The 21,762-nt window shown below is 38.4% G+C and overlaps 2 protein-coding genes across 4 annotated transcripts in view; both read right to left on the reverse strand.

Annotated features, from left to right (window-relative positions):
• Positions 1-5,678, reverse strand: part of slc7a1a (solute carrier family 7 member 1a) — a 29,928-nt gene extending 24,250 nt beyond the window's left edge. Inside the window, exons 1-2 of one of the 3 annotated variants that reach the window (XM_065290687.2) lie at positions 5,505-5,678; positions 2,528-2,596 (exon numbers count right to left, since the gene is read on the reverse strand). The gene's annotated coding sequence lies outside the window, so the exon portion shown is untranslated. The remainder of the gene's footprint in view (positions 1-2,527; positions 2,597-5,504) is intronic. The other 2 variants (XM_065290689.2, XM_065290688.2) reach the window with 2 other exon arrangements.
• Positions 5,679-6,694: 1,016 nt separating this feature from the next.
• paxbp1 (PAX3 and PAX7 binding protein 1) lies at positions 6,695-21,531 on the reverse strand. Its single transcript, XM_065290684.2, has 18 exons — positions 21,149-21,531; positions 18,754-18,888; positions 18,368-18,556; positions 17,843-18,061; positions 16,899-16,999; positions 16,366-16,586; positions 15,705-15,894; positions 14,924-15,047; positions 13,193-13,295; positions 12,959-13,074; positions 12,667-12,866; positions 9,769-9,919; positions 9,542-9,663; positions 9,260-9,336; positions 8,722-8,788; positions 8,449-8,595; positions 7,850-8,004; positions 6,695-7,687 (listed from the first exon to the last, which is right to left on the reverse strand). Exons 1-18 carry the CDS (start codon positions 21,408-21,410, stop codon positions 7,570-7,572), a joined length of 2,697 nt encoding a protein of 898 aa, XP_065146756.1. The 5' UTR covers positions 21,411-21,531; the 3' UTR covers positions 6,695-7,569.
• Positions 21,532-21,762: the final 231 nt, after the last annotated feature.

Below are 21,762 nucleotides of genomic sequence, written 5' to 3' on the forward strand. Positions count from 1 at the left end.
TGTTTGCGTGTCATGCTATTAGGCCAATCAGGGGAACCCCCAAGTCAGCTACGCTCAGATTGATTTGTGAGGTGTCAGTTGCGACGCTGTGCCTGTTAGCAAAAACGATGGTGGAGAAAGGAGAGAAGAGTGAGGAAAATGTGTTGTCAGACGAAGACCTTGTGGTGAAAAGGAACAGCACTTCAGCTATATCATGGAATTATTTTGGATTTAGGAGAGATGACGCCGCAAACACAGGTACTGTGGAAGCGGTGATTCACATATTGCATCTATTGCGTGCTCAAGTTCATTATTTCAAATGTAGGCGTGCAGTATGTGCACTCTGGAAGCACCGCGGTCGCGACTCGCACGCGGTGCGACGCGCTTGTTTTTCCAGGCTTTTCAAAAACATTTTAACTTTTCATAATGACACAAGTGCAGGTCATATGACAATAACCTACGTGTCTAGCGTTTTCCATGCGTTTTAGGCGCGACATGTGAATGGCCCCTAAAACATGAAAAATATAAAATATTTATCGCAACTCACATCGGCATCGCAACATTAAACAATGTCATCGCACATCGCAACTTTTCCTCACATCGTGCAGCCCTACTTTTAGCATAGCTTAGCATAATCCATTGAATTTGATTAGACCATTAGCATCACATTTAAAAATGACCAAAAAGTTTCAATATTTTACCTAATTCCTATTTAAAATTTGACTCTTGTTACATTGTGTACTAAGAACGAAGAACCATGGCTGCAGGCACAATGATAATTGGGCACTGCGTAATATCATTGCGCCTGCTGCAGCCATGTTAAGGCATCAAAGTCCTTGATTATTACGCCAGAATGAGAGTATAGTTCCTAGCCACATCTGCCTAGAAAATCGCAACTTTTAATTTAAATAGGAAAAATATTGAAACTCTTTGGTCATTTTTGAGTGTGATGCTAATGGTCTAATCAGATTCAATGGATTATGCTAAGCTATGCTAAAAGTAGTACCGGCAGACACTGAGATTGGCTAAATTGATTCCAAAATGGTAAAAATCAAATGTTTAACTCTAGGGCAGCTGGAAAATTAGCATATTTTCAAAAAAGTGGAGTGTCCCTTTAAAAAGAACAAAAGTGTCTTTCAATGGCATTGTAGGTATAGGGCTACGGGACACATTTTTGTTGTCAATAGGAGAGAACCTCAAAATTGTACCATTTTTGTACAGATATATAACTTTGAGGTACCAGAACAGCACTATGTACCTGGCTATAAGGTACCAATGTGTATCTTTGAGTTACCAATATACACCTATTAGTTACAAAAGTAAAGGTACCACCGGAATGACCAACGTTTGTACATTCTTGTACCTTCATTTCTGAGATTGCAGGAAGTACATTCAGCCGTTTTACGACTTTTCGTTTTACGGTTGATTCAACTTTCAACATCTTTACGCAAAGTATTTAATTGGCCGAAACCTGTAGGGGTTTACTCAATGTTGCTGCCTACAGATAAAGAACCACCACAGTACAGAAAGAAGACAGAAAAGTCACAGCTGTCTTTTGTTTTGAGTCAGGCCACTTTCACACCTGTGATCACGCCATTGACCTTCCCACAAAACATTCAAGCTGGTTGGTTGAAATGAATCCTGAACTATGTGACTTATTTGTACACAAACAATTAAAAATGAATCTACATACAGAGAGAGGAAGAAAGCCGGTATAAATGATATTACTTGTCGCAATAATAAACCAATAGTCAAGGAGAAAAATTTGTAAACGTGAATGTAATAGTTTTTTACAAGCGCTAATTCTAGTTTCCAAACCTTGTAATAGATTTAAAGTTACACACCAAATGATGGAAACCCAAACTGGCTGGTGCCAGGTAACATTGTATTCACTCAATAGGTCCAAACATAGGATGCATGTGACCCAATTTTGAGAAAACTATAAATCACTTCTTTACACTGTAAACAAGTTTTGTGCTTCAACTTACCTGGTTGCCATAATATTTCGAGTTCATTCAACTTTAATACATTAGTTGACTCAAAAAAGTTAGGTAAAATTGTTGTGTTAGCTAATATTTTTAAGTTATAATTAAGGCAACCAAGTAAATAGCTTTTTAAAGTTGAATCAACAAATCTTTTTTTACACTGTACATAAATAACGGTAGAAAACTTAAAGGGCGATGAGGCGAGTTCCAAATCACAACAGATAGACAAGCAAATAACCAAAACACTTCTTCCCACTTGAGGTTTTAAAAAGATTACTGTGTTTGCTCTGTGTTGCTCTGTTTTTCTCACTATTTTGGGCTTGATGTAAATAAATGTATAATTGTAGTATAGGTGGTAAACCACAAAAACCACCAGCGTCAAATAAAGGGCAATAACAAGGTCTTTACAGGACTATAATAATATTATCACAAAGACGAAAATAAGTATTGTGGAATTCATTCAACAAACACACACCCACATGTATAAATATTTTAGTATGGCATCTCTAAATCAGGAGGCAAATGAAAAACATAACATAAACAATGTAGGATCATCATCAGACCTGTTCTGAAACCAGTGACTGTGATCGATGCAATGTGGAAACATTCAAGTGTCCTTCAAACAGGTTCACCTAAAAAACATTAAACATATGTAATGATAAATAATTAGTTTGACCTTAAAGCAGCAGCCTATCAGAGGATCGACCAAAACAATCGAGGGCATTAAATGATCTTTTTGTTACAGAACGCATCAGGTGGTGATGTCACGAAGAAACCTCACATACATGATTGAACGGTGCTTACGACAGACCCCGTACTTGCCACGTTCAACAGAAAACCTTTACCTGCTGGTAAAGCATCTGCATTGCTTACATGTAAATACAGCTATAGTATTGTCAGGGTGTGTGCATTTTTAAAAAGTCAGTCAGTGTTTATGGTACAGGCCTTCGCATTGAAAAATCAAGCTGAGGTTAAAATAATAAATGATCAGGCAAATGAAACAAGACTATAAAATACCTCAGGCTTCAGTATTGCCTGGAAAGAAAATCGTTCGACAGTAATAAATGCCTTAGGAGCCTCTCCAGCTCTTATAACTTGAGGTGACCCGTCTCTCTCTCTCTCTCTCTTATAGATCAAAATACTCTTAATGGGAGAGAGAGAGAGAGAGAGAGAGAGAGAGAGAGAGAGAGAGAGAGAGAGAGAGAGAGAGAGAGAGAGAGAGAGAGAGAGAGAGAGAGAGAGAGAGAGAGAGAGAGAGAGAGAGAGAGAGAGAGAGAGAGAGAGAGAGAGAGAGAGAGAGAGAGAGAGAGACACTCGCATATAAATAGAAAAGATTTATATGCAAAAGTATTAATCAATCTGATGCTTCTTTGGGCTACTAAAAAGACCCTAAAAGCTCAAAGAATAACAAAGGTCACAGTGTTTAAAGATAAAAGTTCAAACAATTACTGTTAATAATAATAAACAAATACTTAGACGTAAAATTTCTAGATGCTCTATTGTTTTTCATTACCACAGTAAATTTTAAAGTATAGGCTAAGTTACTAAAGTAGTTACATTATAATTATCATTTCACTATATAGTTAATACTACAGAAAACCATAGCATGCTTTAACAAAGTGTGACATTAGTGTTATACTACAGCAGTGGGGAACCTTCAGGGCCTTCTACGCCTTCAGAGAAGGCCTAAAAAATTAATAAAAAGATTTTTTATTATAATAATACAAATAAATAATATTCAATAAAAATATGTTTTTACATTTTTAAATTTCTATTTAATTCAATTTAATACAATACATGTAATATATTTTCTCTCATCTATGTTCTAACGTTAAGTTTACTGTCAGGTTCATGTCATGAAAACATCTAATCCAATCAGAATCGTCTGTCTCTATTAAGGCCCGGTTAGCTGGCTCATTCATTGGTTAGGACTTCATGAATCCCAGGGAAGGCCAAGCTATGTGTTTTGGTGTGGAGAGTGACGGGCAAATCGACCAATCACGTTTTGATTTCAAGTGGGCGGGCAAAAAACAATACATTGTAAGCCTTCATGAAGTCCTAATCATGCAACAAACTGGATGCGAGCTGCCGTAAAACACCAAAGACGAAGATCATAGACCGTTAATATTAATACAGTCTAATGGCCCGAATCTCTGCGGTGAGAGTGGTTGAGGTAAATGGCGGAAAACGTGATTGACGTTGTAGCTATTTTGATAGGGCTGAGGTAAAAACGAAATTACTTAAGCGCGTGAAGAGCACAGCTGGGAGAAGCGCGTGCAGAGGAGCCTGTGCATATGACGCGAACACGAGAAAAATAATGGGTTTAATTATACTTTTACTTCCTGACAGTTTCACTTGTTACGTGAGGATAGTAATGACTGACAGATGACGCCGAATTACATACAATATAATTTCCTAACTAAATCTGAGAGAATGCGAAAACATTCAAATATTTTTTACCTCGCTATACCCGATGGGCAGGGCGGAGACACATTTTGGTAGCCCGACAAGAATTCCCAATAGCCCCGGGACCTCGGGGCTCGGGCTAGAGATTTTGCGAGCCCTGGATATCTTATGACAACAGTTATAAGCCACAAGGAGGTGCACTGAGAACGCAGGGTGCTATTCCCCTTATGAAAAAGATTAACAAGGTATCCTACAGCTAAATATATATTTCCAAAAAATAAAAAACAAATTAAAGAACATAATTTAAGATGGTTAAATGCAAATTTACAGAGCCCCTGTCATTACAGAGCAGCAGAATCTGTATTTGTGTTTATCAGTTAGATTAAAGTAATTTTAAACTTTAAAACTGCATTTAAAGGCATACAATGCCCATTCTGTAATTCAACTTTGCGTGATCAGAATTTTTACACATTCACTGTATGATTTAACGAAATACGAATAGCCTAGTATTATGGATGGAGAGGCATTTGCACTTCATTGCATATTTTGAAGGCCCAGCTGAAGTACCCACGGTTCGCCACTGTACTACAGCCATAATTTTGTTATAAAATATTTGTATTATAATACTTTGTTTGCTCTGATTAATAGCTGACTGTTTTTTACGCCTATAATAAAAAGCCAAAAAGCAGTCATAACCCAAGGGTCATGTACAGCAAGCAGAAGTGGTCAAAATAAAACAAGAGACCCTCTGCCCATAACACCCCGTTACTGCACGCGCTCAATGCGGCGCAACTTAAACATGACTAAAACTTTTTGTACTGCGATACAGTCACTGTTCACAGCTTTATAAAACGACATTTTCATTAACATCAAGGATCTTTTAATGCATCTATGTGAATGATAAATCCGCGACCACCACACTTTTGAGGAAGGGGAGACCCCGTGCGCCCCGTCCTTCGTTTGCCCGGAGCAAGAGCCCCACACGTGCAACTCTCGCGCGCTGTCGGATTTATGTGCAAATCTAAACGTTAAAACATAGTTGTGTGTGTTTAATAAATAAATACACTTTTTGATGCGATTGTCAGTAAGGACTTGGCATTTTGGGAAAGATAGGAATGGAGTTGTTAGTCTTACCTTGTAGCTGGTCTCTGTGAGCTCGATTCAGTTACTTAGATCCAATGATACTCGTGTTGTAGGAAACTTCTCTCTTATTGTGTCCACACACACTGAGCTTTTGGGTGGTTATGTGGGTTGTGTCTCCTGACAGGTGGTGTAAATTTGTGTATGTGTGTGTAAGTTATGATGTGCAAGGTAGGTGGATCGGGTTTCATTGCGGTTTGTAACGCTCCGCCCGAATTTACTGTTCGCTAACTAGGGTCACATCCTGAGGGAAATTGTGCTGGGTAAAATGCAGCTAAATTGCGGGTTATAATTCGGGATTTCATATATGAACATGTTGAAAATGTACAATTAAGTGCTAAAGTGGATTTTTGTGATAGAATAAACATCGGAAAAATCATTTCTAAAATATTTCACTTACCGTTGATCAAGATAAATCCAAAAGTTTAACATACAAATAATTTAACGAAAAGACAATTTCGTTACATTTTCGGATTAATAAAATACCTGGAGTATTTTATATGCAAATTTCACATAAACAAAATTATTTAATTATTTAAATTTTAAAAATGCAACACGAAGTTAAAACAACTTGTCAATTCAACCTATTATTTTAAGTTTTGAAATAAGTTGACATAACATTTAAAAAAAGTTGAAATTGTTTAACTTGATGTTAAGTTAAACTAACAAAAAAATATATTGATTTGATATGTTGTACAGTGTGTAGGCTAAATGCATTGTGCATTTACAGTAATGTAAGTGCACTTTATATAGTTTAACGCATTTTAATGTTTTCATATTTTATGTCCGATTTATTACGTGATTTTGACCTTGCTTTTTTCGTTAAAACAATACGAAGTTTACTCATACCAAATGTTTTGAGCATAAAGATTTGAATTAAAAACTGCTGCAAATTTTACACAAGTTAAATTAGTAAAAATAGACTACAAAATAGTGCAGTTTTTTATTTTAAATCCAATAAAAAAAAAAAAAATGTATGTATCCCAGATTAAATTCTGGAACCAACAATAAAAAAATAAGAAAATAATAACAACTACTTGAATATCCATTAACACTTTATTTATGCAATGATCCATTTCAAAAACAATAAAAATAGTCATTTTACTGGATTTTTTTTTTTAAAGCAAAATGCAAATTCGTTTAGAGGTCAGGTTGACACATCAAAGGTGGTGCGTTTTTGCAAAAAAGGACTTTTGTTAAGAGTTCAGATTCAGAGCGACTAGAAAAACATACACAGAGTTTTTGCTGTTTTTGGATCAGTGGGTGCTTTAGTGTTTAATAAATTGGATAAGGGCACCACCTAGTGGATAACAGCAGAAATATGGACTGCAATAAAAAACTTGTCATTGGCAAGTCAGCGTTTTCTCTTAATTGATGAGATAACAAGATAACTTAAAGGTCCAGATGACTAACAAAATCTTATTTCATGGTACGTATATTTAATTATCAATATAGTCTCAGACTTTTGGAACCCACAAGAATAAAATGTGAAGATTAAAACAACTACTTGAATATCCATTAACACTTTATTTATGCAATGACACATTTCAGGGTTCAAAAAACAAAAATATTAAAGTTACACATTTTTACTGGATTTCTTAAGCAGCATGAAAATTCGTTTAGAGATCAGGTTGGCACGTCAAAAGTCGTTTAACATGAACATGGATGCTGGCTCATTCCCAAGGCTGTTTGCTCTTAAAGAACTTAAGTCAATCTGTAAGTAATGCAGGTAACGGATGTCACAATTTAAAAGATCTATTAGAGGACCTTGTCTGTTAAAAAAATTAAGTAAAAAGTGGAGATGTCTCTACCGGAAGGGGGACACAGAAGTTTTAAACACACCACAGGGTACAAACCCAGGGCAAACACACTGTGCTGGGACACCAGTGGCAGTTTCCCTGGATTACGAGTCTTGTGTGCAATTCCTACACGAGACTCCCTCATCTTCAAAATGAAGGAAAAATCTTCAGCCACACACAAAATGTACAATATTCACAATATTTACAAGGTAAGGTTAATCAAAAAACCAGTATGTTGGTCAGCTCCCATGCCCTGTTGGTCATTTGGTCTCAAGGAGAGTTTTTATATCTTTAATGCCATGTTCTGACGCAACTGTAATCACATGATCTAAAGCGTTCAGTCGTCCCAGTAGCCTAATCACCTCCTTTATGTGTTCCCTGTAAAAGACATAAATGAAAGTGAATGACAGATAATAACACTGTATAAGTCGAATTGCATGTTAAAAATATAGTATGATACTTCATTAATATATAACTTATTTTAATTTTAGATTCTTGTGGGGTGTTATGTCCTTTCAAAAGTATTTAAAACCACTTTACCTGGCTTTTCTTTTCTCCACATCTGATCCAGCCACACAGCTGCGGTAAACAGAGCTGGCAACGTGTTTCATGTATCTGCAGAAGTTCTCCAGCTGAGGAAGAGTCTGTTGACCCTTCAGACTGCTAAACCACTGAATGGGAAAACACTCCACCACCTGGGGCAACAGACCAGAAACGGTTAAAGGTGCAGACGACGACGACTAAAATCTTATTTCATGGTATGTGTATTTTTACAATATACGCAAACAATTCATCTCCATAAAGGTAATTAAGTAAGGAATAACTGACAACGGGCCGTTGAATTATAAGAAAATAATGCACACGCAAAGTGGTAATGCACCGCGGGTGTGCATTATTTTCGAATGAATCAAAGGACCGGAGTGAATTAATCCGCTTATACCACGGTTAAAAACAAATATTGCTCTGGTGCCTATTTTTAAGACATTTTAAAGGTTAGGTGTGCAGTAATTGAAAAATAATCAACACCCATGGAACATTTCTCAGCCAATCAGAATCAAGCATTCAGTAGACCCGTGGTATAAATGTTTATAACTCATATCTGAATTGATAGTTTAAAAATATAGTGTTTTTAATGGTACCCTGCGGCATTTCTCCACACATTCCTCTCTGACATCAATGGATTGTAGGGCTGAGAGGATGTATCTGTTCAGTGTGCTGTCCACGGCCAGCTCCTTCAGCACCAACTGGGACAGGATCCCATCCCACATAAGGATATTCCCCAGTAACTGAGCATATGAGAGAAAGAGACAGAGAGATGCACACAATAATTACATAAGCATACTTGTGCATTGCAACTAATTTTATAATATAAACATCATAATGTCAAGTGCAAAACAAAACAAAAGCCATACCTTCACGCAAGACCAAAACTGCCTCTGGAAGAAGAGGTATGGAGCAGAGTTCTTGTTCTCCATAACACTGAACAATTGAAGTTGAAAGATGTGCAAGCATTACATATATAATATAATATAATAATTACACTGGATTATATACATTATATGTATCAGCATATTTTGCATCTTGCCCATGTCTTTTTATTAACATCAAGATTTCTGTTACCATTCACATGAATGTATTAAAGGCAGGGTGCATGATTTCTGAAAAACACTTTGGAAAAGGGAGGCGGGCCGAGTACCAAAACACACTTGCAGCTAATCAGCAGTAAGGGGCGTGTCTACTAACCAACATCGTTGTCTGGGTTGCGTATGTGTGGGGGAAGGTCTATCAAAAGATAGTCCAGATTCTATTGGGTTAGGGGCGTGTTTGTTTGGGTAATGTCAAATATCAACATTGGCTTTCAGAGATCATGCACCCCGCCTTTAAGTAACAGTGTGTAATGTAGGTGCTAAATGTGTAATGAGAGGCAACAGGCATGACTTTCAAACTCACTTTTTGGGAAACAGAGGTAAGAAAATGTCATCATCGAGGGACCGTTGTATTCGTATGAGTATGGTCTTCAGAAGCTCCTAATAAAATAAAAAAGCAGGAGATGAGTTGTTGTCTTTAAAGTTAAAACTCTGAATTATTAATTTGTTGGTTGCTTTCCCCAAACACTGGCACCATCCAAACACTGCTTCGATTAAGCATTCTGACCAATTAAAAACAGCAACAAATGCTCAACCAATAGCATGAGTTTGGGGGTGTGACTTTAACACACAAAAGTTAACTGACCTGCGTGTTGCGGTTGTCGCCATGCAGCACAGTAGGATAGTCTTTGATCAGCCTTCGCATGAAAGCCACCAGTCTGGATGTCTGACTGCTAGAAAGGGGGTCCCATACTTGATCTGTCAACACTGAGACACAAACAGGAAGGGAAGAAATTTTTAAGGTTATGTGCTATTATAAAAATTTATAAAGGTTAAATAAATAGATAAACTGAAGCATGTGAACCTACTGACCCGCCAGTTTGGGAAGGATAACTCTTTCGACGATAGCAGGGAGCAAGCCGTTATCAACATCATCCTCTTGCTTCACGGCAATCTGCTCGTCACAGCCATAAAACAGCAAAGACTCGAACCATAGCATGTACTCGAAGTTTGGACAATCCACCTGCACAGATAGATTCAAACATTGTCATTCAAGCAATTACAGAGTAAAACATTAGTCAGGGTTGCCAGGTTTACACCGCAAAACCCACCCAAGTGTTACTTAAAACTAGCCAATCAGGTTTTGAAAGGGGTATCTCTTTTTAAAAACATGTTACAGGGGTAAAATCTGGATTTTTAGCAAGGTTCATCTGCTAAAATTCACATTCCCAGCTCTGAATTTAACATCGCTTCAACCCACAGACATGAGCCTGAAGAATTAAAAGGGGCTTTTCAATGATGCGAAATAAATCTTTGGTGTCCCCAGAGTACGTATGTTAAGTTTTAGCTTATAACACCATATAGATAATTTATTATAACATGTTAAAATCACCACTTTGTAGGTAAAAAAAATGTGTCCTTTTAAACACAAATGAGTTGATATCTGATTCTGCACTAAATGGCAGTGCCATGGTTGGATAGTGCAGATTAGGGGGTGGTATTATCCCCTTCTGACATCACAAGGGGAGCCAAATCTCAATGAGCTATTTTTGAACATGCTTGCAGAGAATGGTTAACCAAAACTAAGTTACTGAGTTGATCTTTGTTACATTTTATAGGTTGATCAAAGCACTGGGGACACAATTATAAAACTTAAACATGAAAAAGTCAGATTTTCATGAAATGTCCCCTTTGGGGTTGTGTACACCAAAACTTTTAAACGCGGCTGAAAACGCCTTGAGGACGCCGAATGCCAGCTGTTTTTCAGCTGAGTGCCAGCTTTCTTCAGCTGAGCGCTTTGATAGCTGTGACACTTCAGCTGCGAGCCGGTTGGTTGCTGTGGTAATGTCCCGCCCCTCCTCCACTGTGATTGGGCGGCCGTGTGAGAACTGACATTGACGAGCGGAGCTTTTCTCCCAAAGTTGAATCTCTTTCAACTCTAGACCAGGGTACCCCCAGGATTGTCAAACCTAAATTCAAGGCTTTTTAAGACCTTTTTAATACCACTTCAAATGAAATTTAATACCTGCATCGCATTCAGTCGGGTAGAATAAATAATTTTAAATAACGTAATATACCCCAAACGGCCTAACCCTTATCTTTACCCAACAATCAAAACCAACAATCAAATAGATCTAAATGTACACTTATTAAAATTTGAAAATCCCTAAATCAGGGATGGGCAACTGGAGGGCCAGGGGCCACATGCGGCCCTCCTCTTTATCTTGTGCAGCCCGCCACGTTTTAATATGACCATTATGTCGGATAAGGTAATTTATGTTAAAACAATAGCCTTGTTTGATCCATGAAATAAGCCAAACAATAACACCAATTTTAAGGTATTAATTTTTTTGCTGTTTAATATAGTTAAGATAATAACAACATCTAATAACACTCATCACTAATGCTCTGAACCAGAACAATACTGACAAACAAAATTAACCATATTATGGCAAATGAAACAAAACCCCCTCAAACAAAACAACAAATTAAAATGTAATGCTATTTTGACCCTAAAAAGACAAGAGATCTGTTTACTGCACCAAACAAAAAACTGGACACAAGCTCATATATAGATATATTTATGTTAATCTTTATACAGGACCATACGAAAGTTTTCTAATGCTAACTTAGTGTGACAATGTAAATATGTAGCCTATAGTATGTATTGCAAGTTGACATCTAATTAAACAGTAAACAAAATATATAATAGCTTTCAAATTTGCGTTATTGTTGCAGCTTATTATTGCATGGATCACACAAGACTATTGTTTAACATATAAATGACCTTCTCCGACATAATGATCATATTAAAACGTGTCTTCTCTACCTAAATTTACTAGAGACAGATTGTGGAACAGAAGATTGTGTGTGTCACTGATTAAATCAAACAACCGATCACAGGTGAGAGGACACCCGTCATTGTCCCGCCCCACAGTCCCAAAGTCAACTTGAACGAGCAAGTGCGTGTTGTGCAGCTCCGAGCGCATAGAGAAAGTCGAGCGAGCGCTCATCCCAGCCTTTACTTTATCATCCCAGCTTTTTTACTTAACTTTTTACTTTGCTCGCGTGACTGTGTTTGTGCGCTTTGAACAGAGGTGCGCTCCCGGGAGGACGTTTTTCTGCGCGCGAATAGTGTTCTGTGAACACGCGAGAATGCTTTCCCGCGCGTGGATAGTGTTCTGCGCGCTTGCTAAGATGCTTTTCCAAACATGGATAGTGTTCTCCGCTCGTATCTGTCGCTCGCGCATGGTTTTTGTGCACGCGAGTTTTGTGTCTGAATTAACAGCATATAAATCTATTGATCATTTGAAAAATTAAGACCTTCGTGAAAAATTCAAGACTTTGAGGTGAAATTCAATACCTTTTAAGGCCTTAATATGGGAAAATGAAATTCAATACTTTTTCAAGACTTTTAAGACTCCGCGGGTACCCTGCAGACTCTCAGCGCCGGGCGCGTGAAAACCGCCGAGCGCCGGTTTTCAGCGCGGAAAAAACCCGCTAGCTGCTGGCTTATTTGAAAAACGCCGAGCTGCCATTGGAAACAATTGAAAACATGCGCCGGCCGCGGGCGTAAAAGTTTTGGTGTACACAACCCCTTTAAACTAGCCCAATTCTTCTGGAAAACCGCAGACTTGGCAACCCTAATTATAGTGTAAATATAGCTGAAAAAATGGTTGATCGTGCAGTTCTGCAAGCATTTTCCAAATCCAGTAATGTAAATATTAAGGTAACGCAAGACCAATTTAATTTTAAAGGCATCATCCTCACCTCTAGCGGAGACCATGAGATAAGCTGCAGTCGAATAAGTGGGTTGAAAAGTTTGGGCAGACAGAGATTGATATAAGCGTCCCTGTAACTGGTAAAATAGAGCTTCCTCCAGGTCTCAAAGTGAGATTTCATGCTGTTCAGAGAGTGGAAATCCTCCACCACATCTTCAAAAACCTTCTTCGATTCTATGAAAATTCGATCTGGAAATCGGGAAACAATACAAGGAAACAATATTATCCCTGTCATCTTAAATCAGATCAGATATTTTATATCCTAAAAAACATCATCTCACCTCTCTCTAGGTTGAAGCTGTTGATGTCAGTAGACGTCTCCTCGTCGTCACTGGACAGCCCCTCCTTATGCTCGGCTCTCTTGCCGTTCTGCTCCCGCGCTTGCCTGCGTCGAGTTCTGTCCGGAAACAAATAAAACAACAATATATAATTTAACCAGACATGACAAAAATGATTTAAATCAATGTTTATATACCATAAGAACGTAATATAACAGCAAACATGAACGCACTTACCGCCTGGCTTCTCTTTCAGCTATCCTTCTCTGCTTGGCGAGTTCTTGATAAGCTGCACGATCACGTCCAAATGAATCCAGGTTAGGGGCCATAACAGCCTTATCTAAAACAGAAAGAACTGATGTTAAAATCTAAAAATGAACTTTGTGCCATTATTCAACATTTACATTTGTAAAACACCCATTCATTGATGTACTACAGTACATACATTAAATCAAACTTAAAGGAAAACACCACCGGTTTTTAATATTTTACTATGTTCTTACCTCAATTTAGACAAATTAATACATACCTATCTTTTTTCAATGCGTATACTTAATCTTTGTACAGCGTGTTGTGAATGTGTAAGCATTTAGCCTAGCCCCATTCATTCCTTAGGATCCAAACAGGGATGAATTTAGAACCAACCAAATACTTCCATGTTTTCCCTATTTTCAGACTGTTACATGAGTAGTTACACGAGTAAGTATGGTGGCACAAAACGTGGCGATTATTTAAGCAGATAAAAATGAGAACTATATTGTATGGCAGAAGAGCACTTAGTTTGCAGCACTTCGACCTTGGGCGCAGTAATATTGACGGAAGTTTGAGCGAGAAGGGAGTTGTCAGAAGTGATGATGTTACTGCACGCCGAGGTTGAAGTGCTGCAAACTAAGTGCTCTTCCACCATACAATATAGTTCTAATTTTTTATCTGATTAAAAAAAATTGCCACTTTTTATTTTGTGCCACCATATTTACTCGTGAAACTACTCATGTCTTTAAATAGGATCCAAACGGGGATGAATTTAGAAGCCAGCAAACACTTCCATGTTTTCCCTAAGGAATGAATGGGGCTAAGCTAAATGCTAACACATCCATGACGTATTGAAAAAAGATAGGCATCTATTCAGTCGTCTAAGTTGACGTAAGAACATAGTAAAATATTGAAAAACGGTAGTGTTTTCCTTTAAACTAGTAAGAAATGTACACATGTCTGATTTGGAAATGTCTGGTTCCTTTTTACAGTCCTTCCAGAAAAAAGTAGCATTTTTTTGTGGTTGTTGTGGGCAAAATTACTCGATCTTGCGGCACGTTTTCTTAAAAAAAGCAATAAAATATGCTGTATATTTATTCAATTTCATGCAATGAAAAAACTGTTTGCAGCTTTTCATTGATTTTCACGTCGCGTAATTACGTCACTTCCTAACGTTTCCATGACAACAGGGGACATGGCTACGCTTGTGTAAAGTACATGCAATATTTTTTTTACCTTCTGCTAACATATATATATCAGTTTTTGCTACGAAAATGCAGGGATTATGAAATCATACAATATTTTGCGAGCAGAAATCTGCAATTTAGGAGGCAAAAGTGTGGCGTATTTTAAAAAAATGCGGCCCCCGCATAAATATGCAGACTTTGGCTGATTATGCATAGAATCATGCCATCGCATAATCTTGTTTTTCTGGAGGGACTGTTTTTAGAAAATCTATGTGGCAAGATGGAAATACTCCATCCAACTTACCGGTTCAGCATCTTAGCAATGTTTAGATTCAGTGAACACAGGTCATTGTTTAAGGAGTCAGCTTTACCATTCGAAAGCCACATACACTTTAATTTGTGCATACTTATATGCAACTAGTTTCTGTGACTGTATTGTTTACAGTGACTGTTAAAGGAAGGGGGGGGGGGGGTTGGAAATCAATGAGACCATTCAAATAAAAAATAAAAACCTTCAAGATGGACTGACTTGAAAGGCTGGAAAACTCCGATGATTCATCTTTAATATCATCCTGTCTTCTCTGGACCAGACGAGACGCCTGTTGCCGTAGTAACTGATGCATGGCGGCCTCTAGCTCCAGAATAGCAGGCACCTGAAAGATATGATGGCTTTTGTGACAGCTGAAAGACAGACAGGTGGCCGGAAACCAAAACGGGGAAGGGGTGTTCTGCTGTGGCATGGGGGACATCTTTGATCAAACATGGTCATAGACTGGCATGCCCTCTTTTTACATTAGCTTCTTCCCACCTTATCAAAGTAAGAACAGGTCGTCAGTGTGAAACCAAATGCCTGTATGCCTATCAAACGAGATTAATAACCAGAGACCTTAACTACTAAGGCTAGCTTTATGTTACTTCCCCATGCCCCACCAAAGACACCATGATGTGTGTACATAGCACCTCTTTATCTGAAAGAAATGAAGCCATTAGGGCGTATAACGCATAAAATGCATGTGACCATTGGTCAGACTTAGACAGAAAGCCCACCATGATGCTAAAGTTTTCATCAGCTGAGAAAAAATATAAAGGAACATACCACAACCAATGTAACTGAAATAATCTCTTTGTCGTGAAAATGCCAAGTAAAAAAAAAAACTTTACTTTTTAAATCAAACAAACTACACAATAACAACAAAAGCAATATCAGATGACCTTTAAAGCCGAATCACAGTGAAATTTACATCAACAAGAAAAAAAAACCCAAATCAAACTAAAAAAAGCATAAGCACGAATCATAAGTTCATTCTCACCTTTTCACTGAAACACTCAAGCAAGTCTCCAACATACCCTCGCATTTCTTGCAAGAATTTATATTTGTCTGCAGCCTCCTGCGAGGAGCCCTCCAGGAGCTGGATGGTCTTTTTAGAGGCCTCCAGCTCCTCCTGGATCTGCTCAAAGCGCCGGGCATTGGAACTGTGACCCTGACGCATGAAGTTTAGCCTGGTGCACAGGAGAGTCAAAAAGAAATTCATTATTAGTGAATTTTGGGGGAGTCACTGAGGTTGCACAACTCCTGACAGCAGATTGTGACTCCCTTATACACAACCGATCAGAATGAAGAATATTATGTGTTTCGTAAGCGGAATAATACACTCCATAAGTACAAATAAATCCACTTTATCCAACATACAAGACAAACAGCCTTAACTAAAAGATTTGTAAGGTGCTTAGATGTGGCGTTGCATCGTCACACTGTATGTCCACAATGCAGTTCACCCCCATTGTGCGAATAGTGCGTGAGACGTATCAGGACATTCTAAGGCAGTTTAAACCCAACAAACTTCAATACCTATATTAAGGAATTATCCTTTCATTTGACGGGAATATGGTGATATTCCCTAGGATTATCAACTGAACTGGGAGATTTAGGGGTTACAGTAACCACCGGTAAGAGGGCAGCTTAGACCGTACCTGTCTTTGAGACGTTTCTTTACCAGATCTGTGGTTATTGGGGTCAGGTCACTAGAGGGAATAGGATAGGGGACTGAGGCCTCCGCTTTTAATGAAATGTTGCTGTCTGTTCCAACAGTCGTGGCTGCGTAGGCAAAAGGCATGGCGTAGGAAGCTCCATAAGGCTGTGTGTCATAACCTCCTTGATAATACATGGTTGTGTCCTCTTGGGTGGCTTGGACCTAAATTACCAACACAGGAAACACCATCACCATCAATTTCCCGTAACACAGAGTTTCTATTGAAAACATTACTATAATCTAATATAAAAATGTAATAAAAAGGTTTAAAATGTCCTGCAGTAGCATTCAGAACAATAAGCACTAAAGTCAACACACACAGGTGCCAAACTTTAAATGTTTATGTGGATATTTGCATGCATACAGGCTTGTATCTTATGGTGTAACAAATACTGGCTATTATTGCTGTGATATAACAATTAGTAGTAAAATTTGAAATATTGGTATTGTGAGAAACTTAGTACCCTGACTCACCTGAGGGATGCTAATGCCTTTTCTGATCTGTTCCTGCTCCCAGCGTCTCACTTCTTCATCTTGTCCCTCATCTAGAGCTTCGTCATCACTTCCTTCAATACCTGAATGACACGAGCACACAAAAAACCCACAAAGGTCAGATCTTGTTTCAAAAAACACCTTTTCCTAGTACTCACACATATTTACATCTACTTTGCTTTCTTGTGTAATTGGAACTGACTTTCCTATATTTATATATGTTACTACTACTTGTTCATGGGCACAAGGTTCCCACACCTTGGTTAACTTCAAATTCAAGGACCTAATTGTGGGGACACGTTTCAAGTGAGAGCAAGGTTACATTGTGTTACCTTAAAAGATACATTGTTACAGTTCCCTTTCGAGGGAACTCGGGCTGTGTCACTGCGGTGACACTTTGGGGACGCCTCCAGGGGTAAGTACGTCTGAATGTGTATATCAAATTCAACCAATGGTGAGGCTTAACGACAAAGACAAGGTGACGGGGTAGCTATGTAGTATATCGCTATCTGAAATATTGCCAAAGATGGCATACAGGGACGTCGGAAGTATGGCATGGGAGACGCAGCGCCTCGTTCCCTTCTCAGGGAAAACAGTTGCATAAATAACCCAAGACTTGTGTCAAACACAACTATGCAAAAAGCATTTTGGTATGAATCAACATTCGCATACAAAAGAAATAAGCATTTAAACCAAACAGTTTAGCACGTGTGCTTAAAAAGTCTAGAATTTTTATGAATGTATCCTACACTACACTACTAATATGGATTTTTTTCCATAAAACTTCTTGCATAAAATAGATTCAAGTACTTTCAATGACCTGTATCTATGTATGTGTAACTTTCCAGAGCCTTGTATTTTTCCCCCATATTCACAAACTTTCAAGGACCCGTGGGAACCCTGCACATTATGCGTTTCACACTGACCAATCTCCTCAGCTATTTTCTGCCTCTGACTCTTCTGCTTGACGCCACTGAAGACAATTCTCTTCTCATCGTCGTCGTCACTGCCGCCCTGCTCATCCTCGTGAACAAGGCGCTTGTTGGTCGCTTCAGGCTCCACCATTGGGGCTTCACCTCCAAGCTCTCGAGCCATCTGCCTGCGCTTACGTGCAGCGTGGATGAATGCGGCATCTGGGATCTCGCCTGCGGGAAAAATTTAAACATATTATTAGTGTAAACATTGAATGACTGGGCATTTTCACATGAACCACAGTTTCATAAGAAATATCCAGTTCTTTAACTGATCAAAGTGATCTTTGTTTGTAGATATAAAAATGCAGATTGGAGATTGCATGAAGTGTTTGACAACATTCAATGTTTGTACACAAAGTCCATGATGTGAATGACAGTCCCTGATGTCGCTAAACATCAAAAACAGCCTAATCATGCTGACTGCGACTGTGACTTGCTCTACGTTACTTGCCTTGAGATGGAGATGATGGTGCTTACCTGGCCTGAGGGAGCTGAGGGCGGACAGATTCTGGCTGAATGCTCCACTTCTAACCCCACCCTTCTGATCATTTTCCTCGTCCTGTTCCTCATTGCTGTCCACCTCCATTTCCTCTTCTCCCTGCTCACTGCTGGCTCTGCTGCCCTCTAAGGGCTCTTCTTTAATTGCCATCTTCTGTGCAGGTCCACCTAGAAAAAATAAACCAATGGGCAACATCACAAACAAGTGTCTGTTAAAATCGTAGATACTGTTAATACAATTGGGGGCTCGTCCGGGATATAATATTTACAATACCATTTACAAAAATCTATTCAGTTTGTATATGTACACCACCACGTATTGTGAATGATATAGCCTATATGATATTATAAACAAAACCTTATACCATCAAGTCGTGTGCTTTGGTCCTGTACGAAACTGCCGGTCTTTTCCAAATCATCCTTGTATTCTTTCTTCAGCTGCTTTACAATCTTTTTGCTGTGGTTGGATTTCTTCACACGAAACACTTCAGTGTCGTCCACTAGTTAGATACATAAAAATACATGAAAGTCTGACATTTGCAATGACTCAAAATCCTTGAACCAAGTAAATAAACTGACACTTTGAATAAGATACAGGGTTCCCACGCCTTCGTTAACTTCAAATTCAAGGACCTTTCAATGACTTTCCAGGTCCAATACCCTCAATTCAAGGACTAAATGTAGGGACACATTTCAAGTGAGAGCAAAGTTACATCGTGTTACCTTTTAAGATACATTGTAACAGTTCCCTTTTGAGGGAACTCGCGCTGCGTCACTGCTGTGACACTTTGGGGACGCCTCCAGGGGTAAGTGCGTCTGAATGTGACAGTGTATATCAAATTCAACCAATGGTGAGGCTTAATGACAAAGATAGGGTTACGCGGGAGCCAGGAAGTATATCGCTATCTGAAATATTGCCAAAGATGCCGTTACAGGGATGCAGGAATTATGGCAAGGGAGATGCAGCATCTCGTTCCCTTCTCAGGGAACAACAGTTACATACATAACCCGAGACATTTTCATGTGTCAAACACAACTATGCAAAAAAACATTTTGGCATGAATCAACATTCGCATACAGAAGATATAAGCATTTTAAGCCAACGGTTTATCACGTGTGCTTAAAAAGTCTAGAATTTGTATGATATTATTCTACACTACACAGGGAATAATATGCATTATAAAACGGGCAGTTCTGGTTCTTCATTCTGATTGGTTGAAACGCGTTCTAAGCCGTGATAAAATACACCGGTAACCTCACGGTTCAGACCACATTACATAAGTATCACTGCGCCACTGACTGCGTATTGATTTATGAAAATAAACACCACAGTCTTAAATCATATTTTTAATTTGTCTACAATTGCACTATTAATGGCGATATCCAGATGAATGTCAATAAATATTGTTGAGTCATCTCGTCGATAAAGAGAAAACGTTGTTTGAGGATTTTATAACTCAAGTTCACACGTCCGCTATTATCCACTGGGTGGCGATCTTACCCAACTTAAACACTGACGCATTCACTGAAAACACCGTGTAGTACTGTTCATGGCTCCGTCTGAATCTGATCTCTTACTAAAGTTCTTCACAAAAATGGAATTATCTTCGCTTTTAATAAAAAAATTTGAGAGGTGATAAGAGATCAAATGAAGGTAGGATGAAATGTTTTTTTGTTTGTTTTTGTTTCAAAGCGGATGGTCTGTTCTTTCATTTGATATTTTATGTTTATATAAAGAAGAGAATTTTTTGGAAGGCATTAAACTATGGCAACTTAAAAAAAAAAAAAACGCTGACGGGGAAAGAGTTCAGCATGCTTCCAAGCATATTTGATCATCACTTCAACAGTTGCACGATATAAATGTTAATGTATAAATTAGATGAATGGTGATTTATAAAATAAACACCACAGTCTTAAATCATATTTTCATTGTGTCTTTGCTGTGTCTGTGTTGGTTGGGAACTGCGCTCTGTTTCAGTCACACTTGATTCTGAGGAACTACTTTGTTTGGCGGAAGAGTAATATTTGTACTAATATAATTACAACTTTTTTGGGGTTTATTTGATAAAATCCCCCTAACGTTATGCATATGAAGTAACCGTTTTATAAACGCAATAAACCCCTCGAAGCGTTGGGTTACCAGTGCATTTTATAACAGCTAAGGGGGTAACAACGCCCCTTAGCTGTTATAAAATGCACTGGTAACCCACTGCTTCTCGGGGTTTATTGCTTTATTTTCTTCCAGAAAACTTCTTGCATAAAATAGATTCAAGCACTTTCAGTAACCTGTATCTATGTATGTATATTTTCAAAAACTTCCCAGGGCATTGAATTTTTCCCCAGATTCACAAACTTTTAAGGATTTCAAGGACCCGTTTGAACCCTGAAGATATCAATGGCAAGTTCTACACAGAAACTCGAATAGAAACCAATACAAGGGATTCTGCCCCACCAGTCACTAAAGCTGCCATGTGTTAACACTGAAATAAAAAAACATGATACATCATCTAATATTGCTTTTAAAAGCAGTTTTATTCAAAACTTCAACTTGTATATGCGATGTTTTTTTTTTTTTACATAAACTTAGTCATAAAAATGATAATGAAGTGATGGTCTTCGACAACTTTGATAATAAAGGACATCAAAAATTAGATGACGTCGGCAAGCACAACACAAACTTCATCTGATAACGAATATTTTTGGTGTGCACGTTAAGTTACTTTAATCGTGCGACATCTGCAATAGCTCAAAACAAGTTACCTTCATCATCTTGAAAGCTCAGCAGACTCGCTTTCGGTTCCTCTCGGTTCTCCCGTTTCTTCTTCTCTTTGTTGAGTTTGATCTCACGGGACTGAAACCCGTTACCGTGATTGTTTAGCACGTTAGGAGCGGAGCAGGTGGAGGGCTCGCTAGATTTCGCCGAGGCTTCAGCTGCAGGCCCTCCGGACTGATGAGCCTCTTTCTCCTCATCCTCAGAGTCATTGCGACGCCTAAAATTGCACCTTTTAGCTTTCTTAAACATACTGATGTAATATGAAGCGCATTTACAAATGTGTTAACAGCCTGGTGTGGATATTTTCACAGAGCGCCAAAAATAATGACAAGTCCACCATTTTGCCGTTGCCGGAAGAGTTTATGTACATCTGCGCGTTCTTTGTAGTTGGAGAGTGACAGCTAAAACGCGTTCCTGACACCTAGAGGTGCCGCCTTGAATAGCAACTTATTTGTTTAAAGTAGTTGCTACATTTAAGTGTTACTTTAGTCATCCCCTTCATATGGTTTAAGAAAATGTTAAAATCTGTCATTTCCTTTATGCATTTATGTAATTATGATGACAGTGGTCGCAAATGCTTTATTGTAGTAGTAGAATTATT

Source organism: Paramisgurnus dabryanus, chromosome 10 (assembly GCF_030506205.2).
Source record: "Paramisgurnus dabryanus chromosome 10, PD_genome_1.1, whole genome shotgun sequence".
Lineage (NCBI taxonomy): Eukaryota > Metazoa > Chordata > Actinopteri > Cypriniformes > Cobitidae > Paramisgurnus > Paramisgurnus dabryanus.

What these genes read in the sequence shown, in the direction of transcription:
- paxbp1 (XM_065290684.2), bottom strand. Translation starts at nt 21,410, where the DNA reads ATGTTTAAGAAAGCTAAAAGGTGCAATTTTAGGCGTCGCAATGACTCT. An exon ending in GGAGTTTTCCAGCCTTTCAA is followed by an intron (nt 13,296 to 14,923) that starts GTCAGTCCATCT and finishes TTTCTGTTTTAG; the next exon opens with ATAAGGCTGTTATGGCCCCT. An exon ending in TTACCTCTGTTTCCCAAAAA is followed by an intron (nt 8,789 to 9,259) that starts GTGAGTTTGAAA and finishes TCAATTGTTCAG; the next exon opens with TGTTATGGAGAACAAGAACT.